We start from the raw sequence: 15,793 nt of genomic DNA, 5'->3' as shown, positions 1-15,793 counted from the left end.
CTTGAGTGTGAAATGTGGAGAAGAATGAGAGAAAGGAGCCTGGATGGATTGCCACCTGGTGTAACGGGGTCTTCGTCCATCGACAAGAAGAAGACAAGAGAATTACAAGGAAGGTGAAGACTCCGCACAGTAACGAATACATAAAAAGCAGCTGACAGCACTCACTATATTGGGGCGCCCGTTCCAAGTCCAAGGAACCCTCCTGGACAGTCCAAGTAATCAAGCAAATAGATGAACAGCGCTCCATCCAGGTCCAGTGGTTAAAAAGAGAAATTTTGGCAGAATAAATTTCTCTATTTAACCACTACACCTGGATGGAGCACTGTTCATCTATTTGCTTGATTCCGCATAGTAACCAGTCTATGAATGATCAGGAGAGCAAAGTATTCACATTTGTAACCACGTTCCCTAAATATTCCAAATGTCCTCAGAAATGAGAACCTAAGAGCCCAAATCTGGGAGCTGAATTCCACGCCTGTGCGGCTGAGGGGTTGGTCCGATGCCTGATAGCTCAGCGGATTTACTCTGTGATCATGTGCGATAAAACCGTACTAAATGGAGAAGTCCATCATGTTACACTGGATGGTGGATGAATGTCCAGAAATACGGTCCATGTACACGAAGCGGTAGTGATGTTGTCCACCACAAAGGGGGGCTTGAGTGTACAGCACTGTATGAAACCTTACAGAACAAGGTGGACATTAGGGTCGCTATTACTGACCTGATGGCACTGTTTACACACAGTCTGCCTACCTGTCCTCCCAGGGACGATGTGTTTGTGTGAGGTGACAAATTATTGCCCATGTCCCCGTATTTCTTGTGGATGCCAGAAGAGTTTCTTGAATTCCTCCCCTCATAGAAGCCTTTTCTTCTAATGGCCGAAGCTTTCGTAACACAGAAATGTTAGATAAATGGATGATGTCTCGAGTTTCTGCATTTATGCTTGCCTATGTTAGGTCTGGCTGTATAGATGTGTTTCTCCATAGTATTGAGTACTGTGGTCGCCAGAAGAAACGGGATTTCTAAGTTGCCACGTGCATCAGGAATTTCCCAAGTGACGACCACGTTATTTCTTCTTGATTAAGTGTTCGTAGACACATGAAACGCGTCAATGCCACATGTCTTGTAAGCTGCTCTGAACCTGAAGCATTTTGTGTGAATAAAACATTCACTGTTCGTGGAGCTGGATTTCCTTCAGTTCGCGTTTCCCACACTTTGGTGTGGCGTTTCCATGCTCCGAACACCCCTAGAATGCAAATCACGGTAAGCTGGACGATATTTTTCTCACTTTATTTCTAGTTTTTAAAATTCCCTTGCTGGGTCTCACTGCTCCCGAACAGACCGGCCGGCACGGGCAGGGTCGTGCTTCCCATGACTCTGCTCAGATGCCAGGGCTTCTCTATTTTCACTGGTCGTCTATGTTTTTGATGATAATGACATTATCTATGAGGTGCTTTGGTTGCTCCGGTCCAGGGCAGGGTTATATCTGAGCACTGGGCCGGTCACATTGGTGACCTATAAGGTCACCATTAACCCAACAATGTTCTCTCACCCTATAGATACGACGCGTCCCAAGCGAGATTACGAGGTGGACGGAAGAGATTACCACTTTGTCTCATCTCGAGAGAAGATGGAGAAAGACATTCAAGGTCATAAATTTATTGAGGCTGGACAATATAATGGACACCTGTATGGGACGAGCGTGCAGAGTGTCAGGGAGGTCGCGGAGCAGGTAATCATGGCGTTGTCATTCTAGAAGTCTCCATCTATATTTATGTCATTGTCCCATTCATCAGAATCTTGGTCATCTCTTCTTAGGGTAAGCATTGTATCCTGGATGTCTCTGCTAATGCTGTTCGACGTCTTCAGGCAGCTCAGCTCCAGCCCATCGCCATCTTTATACGGCCCAAATCGCTGGAGAATATTCTGTAAGTTCTACCTGCCTCACTGTTGTAGTCATGTCTGTAGAGATGTTGTCATCTGCCGATTAAGAGGAGTGGTCAACAGAGTCCATGTACTGCATTCTCGCAACCTGGTCAAGTCTAATCTCTGGTGGAGATTAGTGTCTCTGCAGATCAGTGGTGAGCTAACTCAAGTTATGGTCTGTCAGTGGTCACCAGGTGTGGAAATCTAGTCTGTCAGAGTTGATCTTGTGTAGAGATTCAGTCTGTCAGTGATGATCTAGGGCAGGGGTGGGGAATCTTTTTTCTGCCAAGGGCCATTTGGATATTTCTTCCATCCTCCGGGGGCCGTACTAACTCCACCCACAAAGTACATCCTGACTCTAGCACCGGTTTCAGGAGGTAATCTTTCATTGCATGCCCTTCTGTGTTCAGTAGTGAACACTGTGTCTATCTAGAGCAGGGGTTGGGAACCTCAGGGCCATGGTCCTCGATGACCTTTTATCAGGCCCTCGAGCCGATTCTCAGGGACTGCATTCTTGGGCAGGGAGCTGTATTTTGATTGCCACAAGCTCACTAATTTCTTCTTGCTCTGTTAGCACACACACGGTGTTTACTACTGAACATTGAAGGGCATGCAATGAAAGATTACGTCCTGACACCAGTGCCAGAGTCAGGATGCACTTTGTGGGCAGAGTTTGTACGGCCCCCAAAGGATGGTATATATATATGGCCGTTGGCAGAAAAAAGATTCCCCACCCCTGGTCTAGAGTATAGATTTGGTGTTGAGATCCGGTCTGTCACTGATTTGTTATAAAGATCTTTTTTGTCAGTATTGATATTGTGTATAGAGATCTGGTCTGTCAGTGATCTAGTATAGAAATCTGATTTGTCACTGATCTGTTGTAGATATCAGGTCTGTCATTGTTGATATTTTGTATAGATCTTATCTGTCACTGATGATTTGGTGTAGAGATCTGTTCTGTCAGTGATGATCTGATCTGCCACTGATGATTTAGTGTAGAGATCTTGTCTGTCACTGATCTGGTGTAGAGATCTATTCTGTCGGTGTTAATATTGTGTATAGATCTGGTTTGATACTGATGATCTGGTGTAGAGATCTATTTTGTCAATGTTGTATAGATCTGTTCAGTCACTGATTGGATCTGCCACTAATGATTTGGTGTTGAGATCTGGTCTATCACTGAAGATCTGGTGTAGAGATCTATTCTTTGTGTTGATATTGTGTTTAGATCTGGTTTCCCAGTGATGATCTGGTGTAGAGATCTGGTCAGTCAGTGATGATCTGGTCAGTCAGTGGTCTGGTGTAGAGATCTGGTCAGTCAGTGATGATTTGGTGTGTTGGTTTCATAGTTTAATAGTTGTAAGGTTGACAGTAGATTGAGCAGTGAGTTCTACCTATGTCCACCTTTTGTTTCCTATCACATTGCCCTTGTGAGGTTGTGTGATGTACCTAATACGGTGTGTGTACAGTGTGTAGATCTGTGATCATTGCTGATCTCATCTTTCTCTTATTCTGCTCTGCCAGAGAAATTAACAAACGTCTAACTGAGGAACAAGCCAGAAAAACATATGAAAGGTCTACAAAGCTGGAGCAAGACTTTACCGAGTGCTTCTCAGGTGAGAGGGCATTGGCTGTGTGTATATGGGGGTACTGCTGTGTAAATCGAAGGAATTAAAGCTTAGGGGAGGTAATATGCATATTCCCATTGTATTCTGGGAATAGTGAAGAGTCGTCTCAAGTCTTAAGATCTTGGGGTGTAGCTGGATCGAGCTGTTTGAAGAAAATCGTTAAACCACGCTCCTGACAGCACGAGAATCTTTACACAAGTTCAACGTCAATTCATTTTGTTCCACAAGGAGAAGGAAATTCCCCATATGGTGCGCTATATGTGTACAGACTTGTCCGAGGAAAAGACAAACTCTGCTGCCAGAAACACAAGCTTGTGACTGTTAGAGGAGAAGGCGTAAAGTCTTCCGGAGAGAAGAGCTAAACTGAAACTCCTCAAAGAAGATGAGGATTTCCTGACAGAACAGAAGAATCTCCTCAGAATGTTCCAAGAGAAGAACATGTCAGTGTTCCTGCAGAAAATAATGACAGAATAGAAATAACTATTCAGAATTTTCGAAGAGAAGCAGCTTGCTGTGTACTTCAGAAGAAGAGAAATGGAAGCATGTGGCCAAAAGAAGCTGGAGGATGAAGCAGTGAGCACACATACCACTGAAGAACTGCTACCAGGCTTTCACGAAGGAGAACTACTAAAATGCACATCAAAAAGGTGCTTTACCCACAAAGAAGAAAGAAGTAAGAAAAAGGAAGCAAAAAAAGAGCTATGGTGAAGAAGAAAAGGAGAGTGATGGTCGTGAGGGATTCCCTACTCAGGGGAACAGAAGCTGCTATCTGCCATCCGGACATTACCTCACGAGAAGTTTGCTGTTTTCCAGGTGCCCAAAACAAAGATGTGTCTGATAAGGTATCAAGATTTTTCACTGCTACAGATGACTACCCACATCTATTAATACACAAAGGAACAAATGACAGCAAGAAAAGACCTGGAAACTATAGGCAGAGACTTTGAAGACCTAGGCCGGAAAGTAAAGAAACTGGAAGTCAAGGTCGTCTTCTCATCCATCCTCCCATGGATCAATGACATTGAACAGAATTTTACTGGTGAACGACTAGCTAGGTCGATGGCGCCGTGAGCAACTCCTTGCTAGAGATGGGCTGCATCTTACGAAAACAAGAAAACACATATTTGGTAGACGCCTTGCTACGCTCATCAGGAGAGCTTTAAACCAGAGCAATACAGAATGGGGAATATGCAGCTAATGATTTCTTTTGAGAACCCTGCTATTAGAAGTGGAAAGAGCAAAAACAGCAAACTCTAAATGAAAAGTAGAGGGGCACGAAAAGCTGTCCACAAACTAAAATGTGTCTATACAAATGCACAGAACATGGGAAACAAGCAAGGAGAACTGGAGCTCATGACACAGGAAGAGAGATATGTCATACGCATCACTGAAACTGGGTGGCATGATACACATGATGGAATATAAATCTTGGAGGCTACAACTTATTTATAAGAAACAGGATACACAGGGGAAGAAGTCTTGCATTTTATCCTGGGAAAACCTATATCTCCACAGAGATCCAAGCTTCAGAGAATGGTAGCTTTGTAGAAACTGTTTGGGTAAGAATGCAAGGAGAGAAGAAGAGAAAGGACACAATTTGTAGGTGTTTACTATAGGCCACCTGGGCAGACTGAAGATATGGATGAACTCTTTTATACCAGATGTCTTTATTCTCAAAAAAGTACAATATAGTGATCATGGGAGATTTTAACTATCCAGATATTTATTGGGAATCTCTCTCAGCCAAAAGTACTGGCTCCAAAAAATGTTTAACTTCTCTTGCTGACAACTTTTATCTTTAACAAGGTAGAAGAGAAAACAAGAGGATCTGCCATCTTGGACCTTTTTCTTACCAACAGGGAGGAAATGGATAAGGAAGTAAATGTGTCTGGGAATTTAGAAGGCAGCGATAATGCTATCTTGGAATTTTGGATTACAAGAGAAGACGACCAGCAAGGACTCAGACGTTAAGGTTGGACTTCAGAAAGGCAGATTTTAATGGATTCAGAAAGAGGGTAGGAAAATCCAATGGCCGGATGTTCTAAAGGACAGAAATGTCCAAGAAGGATGGGAGATTTTACTAAATTAGATTCTCACTGCACAATCAGTAACAATCCCGAAGAGAAGGAACAATTGGAAGCATTTAAAGAGACCAAGATGGATAAACACAGAACTTAATCACTTGGTAAAAAGGAAAAAAAAAATGTATATTAAATGTAAAGGGGGGGGGGATATCTAAAGAAGAATATAATGCTGTCTGCGAGGAATGCAGGGCAAGAGTTAGAAGAGCTAAAGCCAGTAATGAAGTGAGGCTTGCAAGGGAGACCAATAGCTGTAAAAAAGAGGTTTGGGTGTATGTCAAAAACAAAGGAAAAATCAAAAATGCTATAGGATTTTTACAGGATTAAAGGGGTGAAGTGGTCAAAAATGATGTTGAGAAGCCAAACTTTTAAATTCCTATTTTGCATCTGTGCTCTGTTAGAAAGCAAATGTGACATCAACTGATCTTCACGGTGCTATTGAAGGAATAAAAGAATCCACACCATCCATAAACAGAGAGATGGTGAGGGAACACTGAGCTAATTGACATGAATTAACATCTCCTGGTCCTGATAAAGTACATCCTAGGGTACTGAAAGAATTAAAAGAAATTGCAGAACCACTAGCTAGAATCTCTGAAAAATCCTGGATAACGGAAGAAGTACGGGAGATTGGAGAAGGGCAAATGTTGTCCCTGCCTTCAGAAAAAGAAAAAAGATGGAGACAGAAAATTACAGTCCAGTGAGCCTTACTTCTATACCAGGAAATATCTGCAAACAAATTATTAAACAGCATGTATGTAAGTTAAAATGTTAGTATCACACTGGCGCTAAGAGCAAGAGGACTGGAGCTGCTGATACCAGACAGATGCTGTGCCACCTCTGTCGCAAATACAAAATGGAAAGCAAAAAATGAAGGTATCGCGCTAAGAGTATTAAGCTGGCTGTGAATGATAGGCTATACTACTCCGGAAACTGGTGTGCCACTAGATCAATAGTACTGTAAACATTGCTGCTACTAGCGGTTCATATGTGAAAAATGACAAACACTAATTCCCTGAGTCGTGGGATCCGGTCCTGATTAGTGTGGTGACCTGCGGGTGCTGCAGTACAGGATGCCAAATAGCCAGGCGGCAGGAAGAGCTAGAAGACGCGCAGAGCCAGACGTGCCCCTGGATGTCAGTGCTCTGCAGCGTGTGACGTCACGAGGCTTACAGAGCCTTGCAGGGGCAAACAACAACCAACGCGTTTCGAGGGACTCCGCCTCTTCGTCAGGGTTACTGCCACCTTCACTGCCATTTGCTAGATATACACTCGCTGACCCAAGTACTCAACCTGTTAACACTGTTATGTTTGCTAATGACAGGTGTTATGAAGGCAATCCAGAAACACAGTGTGCTTAGCGATCAGAGCGCACACAGTGATCTGACAAATACCCAAAAATACAAGAACGAGCTCTGAGACGTGGAAACGCTGTAGACTGCACACCTGATCCTATCCTAAACACAACTAAAAGCGGCTGTGGATTGCGCCTAACAACTACCTAGGCAACTCCGCACAGCCTAAGAAACTAGCTAGCCTGAAGATAGAAAAATAGGCCTGACTTGCCCCAGAGAAATTCCCCAAAGGAAAAGGCAGCCCCCCACATATATAATGACTGTGAGTAAGATGAAAAGACAAAACGTAGGGATGAAATAGATTCAGCAAAGTGGGGCCCGATATTCTAGGACAGAGCGAGGACAGTAAAGCGAACTTTGCAGTCTACAAAAAACCCTAAAGCAAAACCACGCAAAGGGGGCAAAAAAAACCCACCGTGCCGAACTAACGGCACGGCGGTACACCCTTTGCGTCTCAGAGCTTCCAGCAAAACAAAAGACAAGCTGGACAGAAAAAAAAGCAACAAAAAAGCAAAAGGCACTTAGCTATACAGAGCAGCAGGTCACAGGAACAATCAGGAGAAGCTCAGATCCAACACTGAAACATTGACAAGGAGCAAGGATAGCAGCATCAGGCGGAGTTAAGTAATGAAGCAGTTAACGAGCTCACCAGAACACCTGAGGGAGGAAGCTCAGAAGCTGCAGTACCACTTGTGACCACAGGAGTGAATTCAGCCACAGAATTCACAACAGTACCCCCCCCTTGAGGAGGGGTCACCGAACCCTCACCAGAGCCCCCAGGCCGACCAGGATGAGCCGCATGAAAGGCACGAACAAGATCGGAAGCATGAACATCAGAGGCAAAAACCCAGGAATTATCTTCCTGAGCATAACCCTTCCATTTAACCAGATACTGAAGTTTCCGTCTAGAAACACGAGAATCCAAAATCTTCTCCACAATATACTCCAATTCCCCCTCCACCAAAACCGGGGCAGGAGGCTCAACAGATGGAACCATAGGTGCCACGTATCTCCGCAACAACGACCTATGGAATACATTATGTATGGAAAAGGAGTCTGGGAGGGTCAAACGAAAAGACACAGGATTGAGAACCTCAGAAATCCTATACGGACCAATAAAACGAGGTTTAAATTTAGGAGAGGAAACCTTCATAGGAATGTGACGAGAAGATAACCAAACCAGATCCCCAACACGAAGTCGGGGAACCACACGGCGTCTGCGATTAGCGAAACGTTGAGCCTTCTCCTGGGACAAGGTCAAATTGTCCACTACCTGAGTCCAGATCTGCTGCAACCTATCCACCACAGAATCCACACCAGGACAGTCCGAAGACTCAACCTGTCCTGAAGAGAAACGAGGATGGAACCCAGAATTGCAAAAAAAATGGAGAAACCAAGGTAGCCGAGCTGGCCCGATTATTAAGGGCGAACTCAGCCAACGGCAAAAAGGACACCCAATCATCCTGGTCTGCAGAAACAAAACATCTCAGATATGTTTCCAAGGTCTGATTGGTTCGTTCGGTCTGGCCATTAGTCTGAGGATGGAAAGCCGAGGAAAAGGATAGGTCAATGCCCATCCTACCACAAAAGGCTCGCCAAAACCTTGAAACAAACTGGGAACCTCTGTCAGAAACAATATTCTCAGGAATGCCATGCAACCGAACCACATGCTGAAAGAACAAAGGTACCAAATCAGAGGAGGAAGGCAATTTAGCCAAGGGCACCAGATGGACCATTTTAGAAAAGCGATCACAGACCACCCAAATGACTGACATCTTTTGAGAAACGGGAAGGTCAGAAATGAAATCCATCGAAATATGTGTCCAAGGCCTCTTTGGGACCGGCAAGGGCAAAAGCAACCCACTGGCACGAGAACAGCAGGGCTTAGCCCTAGCACAAATCCCACAGGACTGCACAAAAGTACGTACATCCCGTGACAGAGATGGCCACCAGAAGGATCTAGCCACTAACTCTCTGGTACCAAAGATTCCAGGATGACCAGCCAACACCGAACAATGAAGTTCAGAGATAAGTTTATTAGTCCACCTATCAGGGACGAACAGTTTCTCTGCTGGACAACGATCAGGTTTATTAGCCTGAAATTTTTGCAGCACCCGCCGCAAATCAGGGGAGATGGCAGACACAATGACTCCTTCCTTGAGGATACCCGCTGGCTCAGATAAACCCGGAGGGTCGGGCACAAAACTCCTAGACAGAGCATCCGCCTTCACATTTTTAGAGCCCGGAAGGTACGAAATCACAAAGTCGAAGCGGGCAAAAAATAACGACCAACGGGCCTGTCTAGGATTCAAGCGCTTGGCAGACTCGAGATAAGTCAAGTTCTTATGATCAGTCAATACCACCACGCGATGCTTAGCTCCTTCAAGCCAATGACGCCACTCCTCGAATGCCCACTTCATGGCCAGCAACTCTCGATTGCCCACATCATAATTACGCTCAGCGGGTGAAAACTTCCTGGAAAAGAAAGCACATGGTTTCATCACTGAGCAATCAGAACCTCTCTGTGACAAAACCGCCCCTGCTCCAATCTCAGAAGCATCAACCTCGACCTGGAACGGAAGAGAAACATCTGGCTGACACAACACAGGGGCAGAACAAAAACGACGCTTCAACTCCTGAAAAGCTTCCACAGCAGCAGAAGACCAATTAACCAAATCAGCACCCTTCTTGGTCAAATCGGTCAATGGTTTGGCAATGCTAGAAAAATTACAGATGAAGCGACGATAAAAATTAGCAAAGCCCAGGAACTTTTGCAGACTTTTCAGAGATGTCGGCTGAATCCAATCCTGGATGGCTTGGACCTTAACTGTATCCATCTCGATAGTAGAAGGGGTAAAGATGAACCCTAAAAATGAAACTTTCTGCACACCGAAGAGACACTTTGATCCCTTCACAAACAAAGAGTTAGCACGCAGGACCTGAAAAACCATTCTGACCTGCTTCACATGAGACTCCCAATCATCTGAGAAGATCAAAATGTCATCCAAGTAAACAATCAGGAATTTATCCAGATACTCACGGAAGATGTCATGCATAAAAGACTGAAACACAGATGGAGCATTGGCAAGTCCGAACGGCATCACTAGATACTCAAAATGGCCCTCGGGCGTATTGAATGCAGTTTTCCATTCATCTCCTTGCCTGATTCTCACCAGATTATATGCACCACGAAGATCTATCTTAGTGAACCAACTAGCCCCCTTAATCCGAGCAAACAAGTCAGATAACAATGGCAAGGGATACTGAAATTTAACAGTGATCTTATTAAGAAGGCGGTAATCAATACACGGTCTCAGCGAACCATCCTTCTTGGCTACAAAGAAGAACCCTGCTCCCAGTGGTGATGACGATGGGCGAATATGTCCCTTCTCCAGGGATTCCTTCACATAACTGCGCATAGCGGCGTGTTCGGGCACGGATAAATTAAATAATCGACCTTTAGGGAATTTACTACCAGGAATCAAATTGATAGCACAATCACAATCCCTATGCGGAGGTAGAGCATCGGACTTGGGCTCTTCAAATACATCCTGATAATCAGATAAGAACTCTGGGACCTCAGAAGGGGTGGATGACGAAATCGACAAAAATGGAACATCACCATGTACCCCCTGACAACCCCAGCTGGATACCGACATGGAATTCCAATCCAATACTGGATTATGGGTTTGTAGCCATGGCAACCCCAACACGACCACATCATGCAGATTATGCAACACCAGAAAGCGAATAACTTCCTGATGTGCAGGAGCCATGCACATGGTCAGCTGGGCCCAGTATTGAGGTTTATTCTTGGCCAAAGGTGTAGCATCAATTCCTCTCAATGGAATAGGACACCGCAAAGGCTCCAAGAAAAACCCACAACGTTTAGCATAATCCAAATCCATCAGATTCAGGGCAGCGCCCGAATCCACAAACGCCATGACAGAAAACGACGACAAAGAGCATATCAAGGTAATGGACAGAAGGAATTTGGACTGTACAGTACCAATGACGGCAGACCTAGCGGACCGCTTAGTGCGCTTAGGACAATCAGAAATAGCATGAGTGGAATCACCACAGTAGAAACACAGACCATTCAGACGTCTGTATTCCTGCCGTTCAACTCTAGTCATAGTCCTATCGCACTGCATAGGCTCAGGTTTAACCTCAGGCAGTACCGCCAAATGGTGCACAGATTTACGCTCGCGCAAGCGTCGACCGATCTGAATGGCCAAAGACAAAGACTCATTCAAACCAGCAGGCATAGGAAATCCCACCATGACATCCTTAAGAGCCTCAGAGAGACCCTTTCTGAACAAAGCTGCCAGCGCAGATTCATTCCACTGAGTGAGTACTGACCATTTCCTAAATTTCTGACAATATACTTCTATATCATCCTGACCCTGGCACAAAGCCAGCAAATTTTTCTCAGCCTGATCCACTGAATTAGGCTCATCGTACAGCAATCCGAGCGCCAGGAAAAACGCATCGACACTACTCAATGCAGGGTCTCCTGGCGCAAGAGAAAATGCCCAGTCTTGAGGGTCGCCGCGCAAAAAAGAAATAATAATCAAAACCTGTTGAATAGGATTACCAGAAGAATGAGGTTTCAAGGCCAGAAATAGCTTACAATTATTTTTGAAACTTAGAAACTTAGTTCTATCTCCAAAAAACAAATCAGGAATAGGAATTCTTGGTTCTAACATAGATTTCTGATCAATAGTATCTTGAATTTTTTTGTACATTTATAACGAGATTATCCATTGAAGAGCACAGACCCTGAATATCCATGTCCACACCTGTGTCCAGAATCACCCAAATGTCTAGGGGAAAAAAAAAAAGTGAACACAGAGCAGGAAAAAAAAAAAAAAATGATGTCAGAACTTTTTCTTTCCCTCTATTGAGAATCATTAGTTGGGCTCCTTGTACTGTTATGTTTGCTAATGACAGGTGTTATGAAGGCAATCCAGAAACACAGTGTGCTTAGCGATCAGAGCGCACACAGTGATCTGACAAATACCCAAAAATACAAGAACGAGCTCTGAGACGTGGAAACTCTGTAGACTGCACACCTGATCCTATCCTAAACACAACTAAAAGCGGCTGTGGATTGCGCCTAACAACTACCTAGGCAACTCGGCACAGCCTAAGAAACTAGCTAGCCTGAAGATAGAAAAATAGGCCTGACTTGCCCCAGAGAAATTCCCCAAAGGAAAAGGCAGCCCCCCACATATAATGACTGTGAGTAAGATGAAAAGACAAAACGTAGGGATGAAATAGATTCAGCAAAGTGGGGCCCGATATTCTAGGACAGAGCGAGGACAGTAAAGCGAACTTTGCAGTCTACAAAAAACCCTAAAGCAAAACCACGCAAAGGGGGCAAAAAAACCCCACCGTGCCGAACTAACGGCACGGCGGTACACCCTTTGCGTCTCAGAGCTTCCAGCAAAACAAAAGACAAGCTGGACAGAAAAAAAGCAACAAAAAAGCAAAAGGCACTTAGCTATACAGAGCAGCAGGTCACAGGAACAATCAGGAGAAGCTCAGATCCAACACTGAAACATTGACAAGGAGCAAGGATAGCAGCATCAGGCGGAGTTAAGTAATGAAGCAGTTAACGAGGTCACCAGAACACCTGAGGGAGGAAGCTCAGAAGCTGCAGTACCACTTGTGACCACAGGAGTGAATTCAGCCACAGAATTCACAACATAACACCTAGTGTGCCGGATCGGAAAAGGCTGCAGCCATGCACTGATTCTGCTTAGTGCTAGTTGGTGTACCGGGTAATACCTGCTATTTGCTGTAATCAGGACCGGATCCCACGACTCAGGGAATTAGTAAGTGTTTGTCATTTTTTACATATGAACCTCTGGTAGCAGCAATGTTTACAGTACTATTGATCTAGTGGCACACCAGTTTCCGAAGTAGCCTAGTGTTCGCATGTCTACTCTCAGCACGCTCCTAGTGTTCCCATGTCTACTCTCAGCACGCTCCTAGTGTTCCCATGTCTACTCTCAGCACGCTCCTAGTGTTCCCATGTCTACTCTGAGCACGCTCCTAGTGTTCCCATGTCTACTCTCAGCACGCTCCTAGTGTTCCCATATCTACTCTCAGCACGCTCCTAGTGTTCCTATATCTACTCTCAGCACGCTCCTAGTGTTCCCATATCTACTCTCAGCACGCTCCTAGTGTTCCTATATCTACTCTCAGCACGCTCCTAGTGTTCCTATATCTACTCTCAGCACGCTCCTAGTGTTCCTATATCTACTCTCAGCACGCTCCTAGTGTTCCCATATCTACTCTCTGCACGCTCCTAGTGTTCCCATGTCTACTCTCTGCACGCTCCTAGTGTTCCCATGTCTACTCTCAGCACGCTCCTAGTGTTCCTATATCTACTCTCAGCACGCTCCTAGTGTTCCTATATCTACTCTCAGCACGCTCCTAGTGTTCCTATATCTACTCTCTGCACGCTCCTAGTGTTCCTATATCTACTCTCTGCACGCTCCTAGTGTTCCCATGTCTACTCTCTGCACGCTCCTAGTGTTCCCATGTCTACTCTCAGCACGCTCCTAGTGTTCCCATGTCTACTCTCTGCACGCTCCTAGTGTTCCCATGTCTACTCTCTGCACGCTCCTAGTGTTCCCATGTCTACTCTCTGCACGCTCCTAGTGTTCCCATGTCTACTCTCTGCACGCTCCTAGTGTTCCCATGTCTACTCTCAGCACGCTCCCAGTGTTCCTATATCTACTCTCAGCACGCTCCTAGTGAACTCATGTCTACACTCAGCACCTGACCAGTTTGCCCATGCCTCCTCAGTTCATGCCCAATGTGCCTATATATTTCCTCAGTACGTGCCTACAGTCCCGATGTCTACACTCAGCACACAATTATTGGGCCCATGTTTCCTCAGTTCATGCCAAATGTGCCAATGTATATCCTCCGTACACGACTAATGTGCTGTTGTTTGTAGTAGAGAATTCTAACTTCTGTTACAATCTGTCTTTATGTTCTTCTCCACAGCGGTGGTCGAGGGGGACAGCTTTGAAGAGGTCTACCATAAAATTAAGGGGATCATCGAGGATCTCTCAGGGCCCTACATCTGGGTTCCTTCCAGAGAAAGACTTTAAAACCAGACTCCTTCTCCAATCCCGCCGTACATAGAGGAGACCTCTCTCTCCTGGAGCATTGTGTATCCGGAGGCAATAAGGCACTCCGGCATCTACCTGGCTCATGTTGCCACCACTACCTGGAGTGCCTGATTACTTCTGAACGGGGCTGACATATCCTCCGACCGGAGACTTAGATATTGTATGTCTACAGGGCTTCCTCTGTGTATCTTTTACATGCAGAAACTCTCTAGAATACAACCTGGTTCTTCTGTTCAGCTCCTCGTGGGAGGTGTTTCCTTGTGAGCCAGCCCCTGCTGTGGGCTGAGCCTATTGTATAAAATAAGACTTTTAGTCCTGGTTTTTTATCTCGCTGTCTGCGTTTATTTTGTGCATGCGTCTTATACTGGAAGAGAGAGGACTTGGAATTAATGGACAAATACACCATTATTTCCTGCCCCCTGTCCCCACGCACATGCCCTAAGAGCAGTGGGCAATATGGACAATAATTTCCCCTGTTAGGGGCAGTAGATTTATGGATGTCTCCTTAGCTCTCAAACAAAGCCATGGAGGGGTTTAGTGTAAAATGTTCTTCAGGCCCTGTCATGTGAGAAGTTTAAGACCTAATGCTCTTCAGGACACAACGTAATAGAGCCGTGAACTACAGGGCCTGGGAAGGTAAAGGGTTACATACGTACAGTAATAAAAAATAAAACTATTTTATGTGGATAAATAAAATGTTATATATTTACATGTCGTCTTGTGGTCTTTGCTCAGATGTAACAAAGGGACGTACATCATTGGGTAATCAGAAACCAGTGTCCTACACGACTGGGTACTCAAACCCCAGGGTCCTACAAAACTAGGTAGAAAGTAGGTAGACAGAAGCCAGGGTCCAAAGCCACTGGGTAGTCAGACATCAGGGTTCAAAACCACTGGATATTCATACGCCAGGGTCCTACATCGCTGGGTAGTTAGAAGCCAGGGTCCGACACCACTGTGTAGTTAGAAGCCAGAGTCTTACACCACTGGGTAGTTAAATGCCAGGGTCATACATCACTGGATAGTTAGAAGCCTGGGTCCTTCAAAGCTAGGTAGTCAAAAGCCAGGGTCCTTCAAGCTAGATGGTCAGAAGCAAGGGTCCTGCAGAACTGGGAAGGCAGAATCTGGGGTCCTACACCACTGGGTAGTCAGATTAAAAGAATCATTTTACACCATCAGGTAGTCAGATGGAAGGAAGAGTCCTATACCACCGGGCAGTCAGATGGATGGCAGGGTCTTACACCACTGGGCAGATGGAAGGCAAGATTCTACACCACGGGACATTCAGATTGAAGCCAGGATCCTACACCACTAGTTAGTCAGATGTAAGGAACAGTCTTACACCACTGGTTAGTCATATTGAAGAAAGTGGTGCAGTGGTTATGTGACACCGAGTAGTCGAATCGAATGGTTGAACACCACAGGGCAGTCAGGTGGAAGGCAGTCCAACAGATTTAAAAGATAGAATCCAGAGTCCTACTGTCACGATTGACACCGTGACCGTCACCCTCACGTCACAGATCGGGGTGACTTTAGGCCAACAGACGGCTATCACATGTGCAGGGGGGCTTATCTTAGTTATCCCTCCACTCCACAATGTGATGAAAAAACACACACAAGGCTATTGACCTCTTAGTTTACAGCAGGGGCTT

At 45.2% G+C, this 15,793-nt stretch overlaps 1 protein-coding gene across 4 annotated transcripts in view; it reads left to right on the top strand.

Annotated features, from left to right (window-relative positions):
- Positions 1–14,850, top strand: part of DLG4 (discs large MAGUK scaffold protein 4) — a 310,322-nt gene extending 295,472 nt beyond the window's left edge. For all 4 annotated transcript variants that reach the window (XM_069767620.1, XM_069767619.1, XM_069767621.1 and 1 more), the window contains 4 exons: positions 1,560–1,732; positions 1,819–1,928; positions 3,451–3,542; positions 14,014–14,850. In XM_069767620.1, coding sequence (XP_069623721.1) covers positions 1,560–1,732; positions 1,819–1,928; positions 3,451–3,542; positions 14,014–14,120 — 482 coding nt within the window. In that variant the 3' untranslated portion in view covers positions 14,121–14,850. The remainder of the gene's footprint in view (positions 1–1,559; positions 1,733–1,818; positions 1,929–3,450; positions 3,543–14,013) is intronic.
- The last annotated feature ends 943 nt before the right edge of the window (positions 14,851–15,793 follow it).

This window comes from Ranitomeya imitator, chromosome 4, assembly GCF_032444005.1.
Source record: "Ranitomeya imitator isolate aRanImi1 chromosome 4, aRanImi1.pri, whole genome shotgun sequence".
Lineage (NCBI taxonomy): Eukaryota > Metazoa > Chordata > Amphibia > Anura > Dendrobatidae > Ranitomeya > Ranitomeya imitator.
This window is presented reverse-complemented; position numbering and strand designations above follow the sequence as displayed.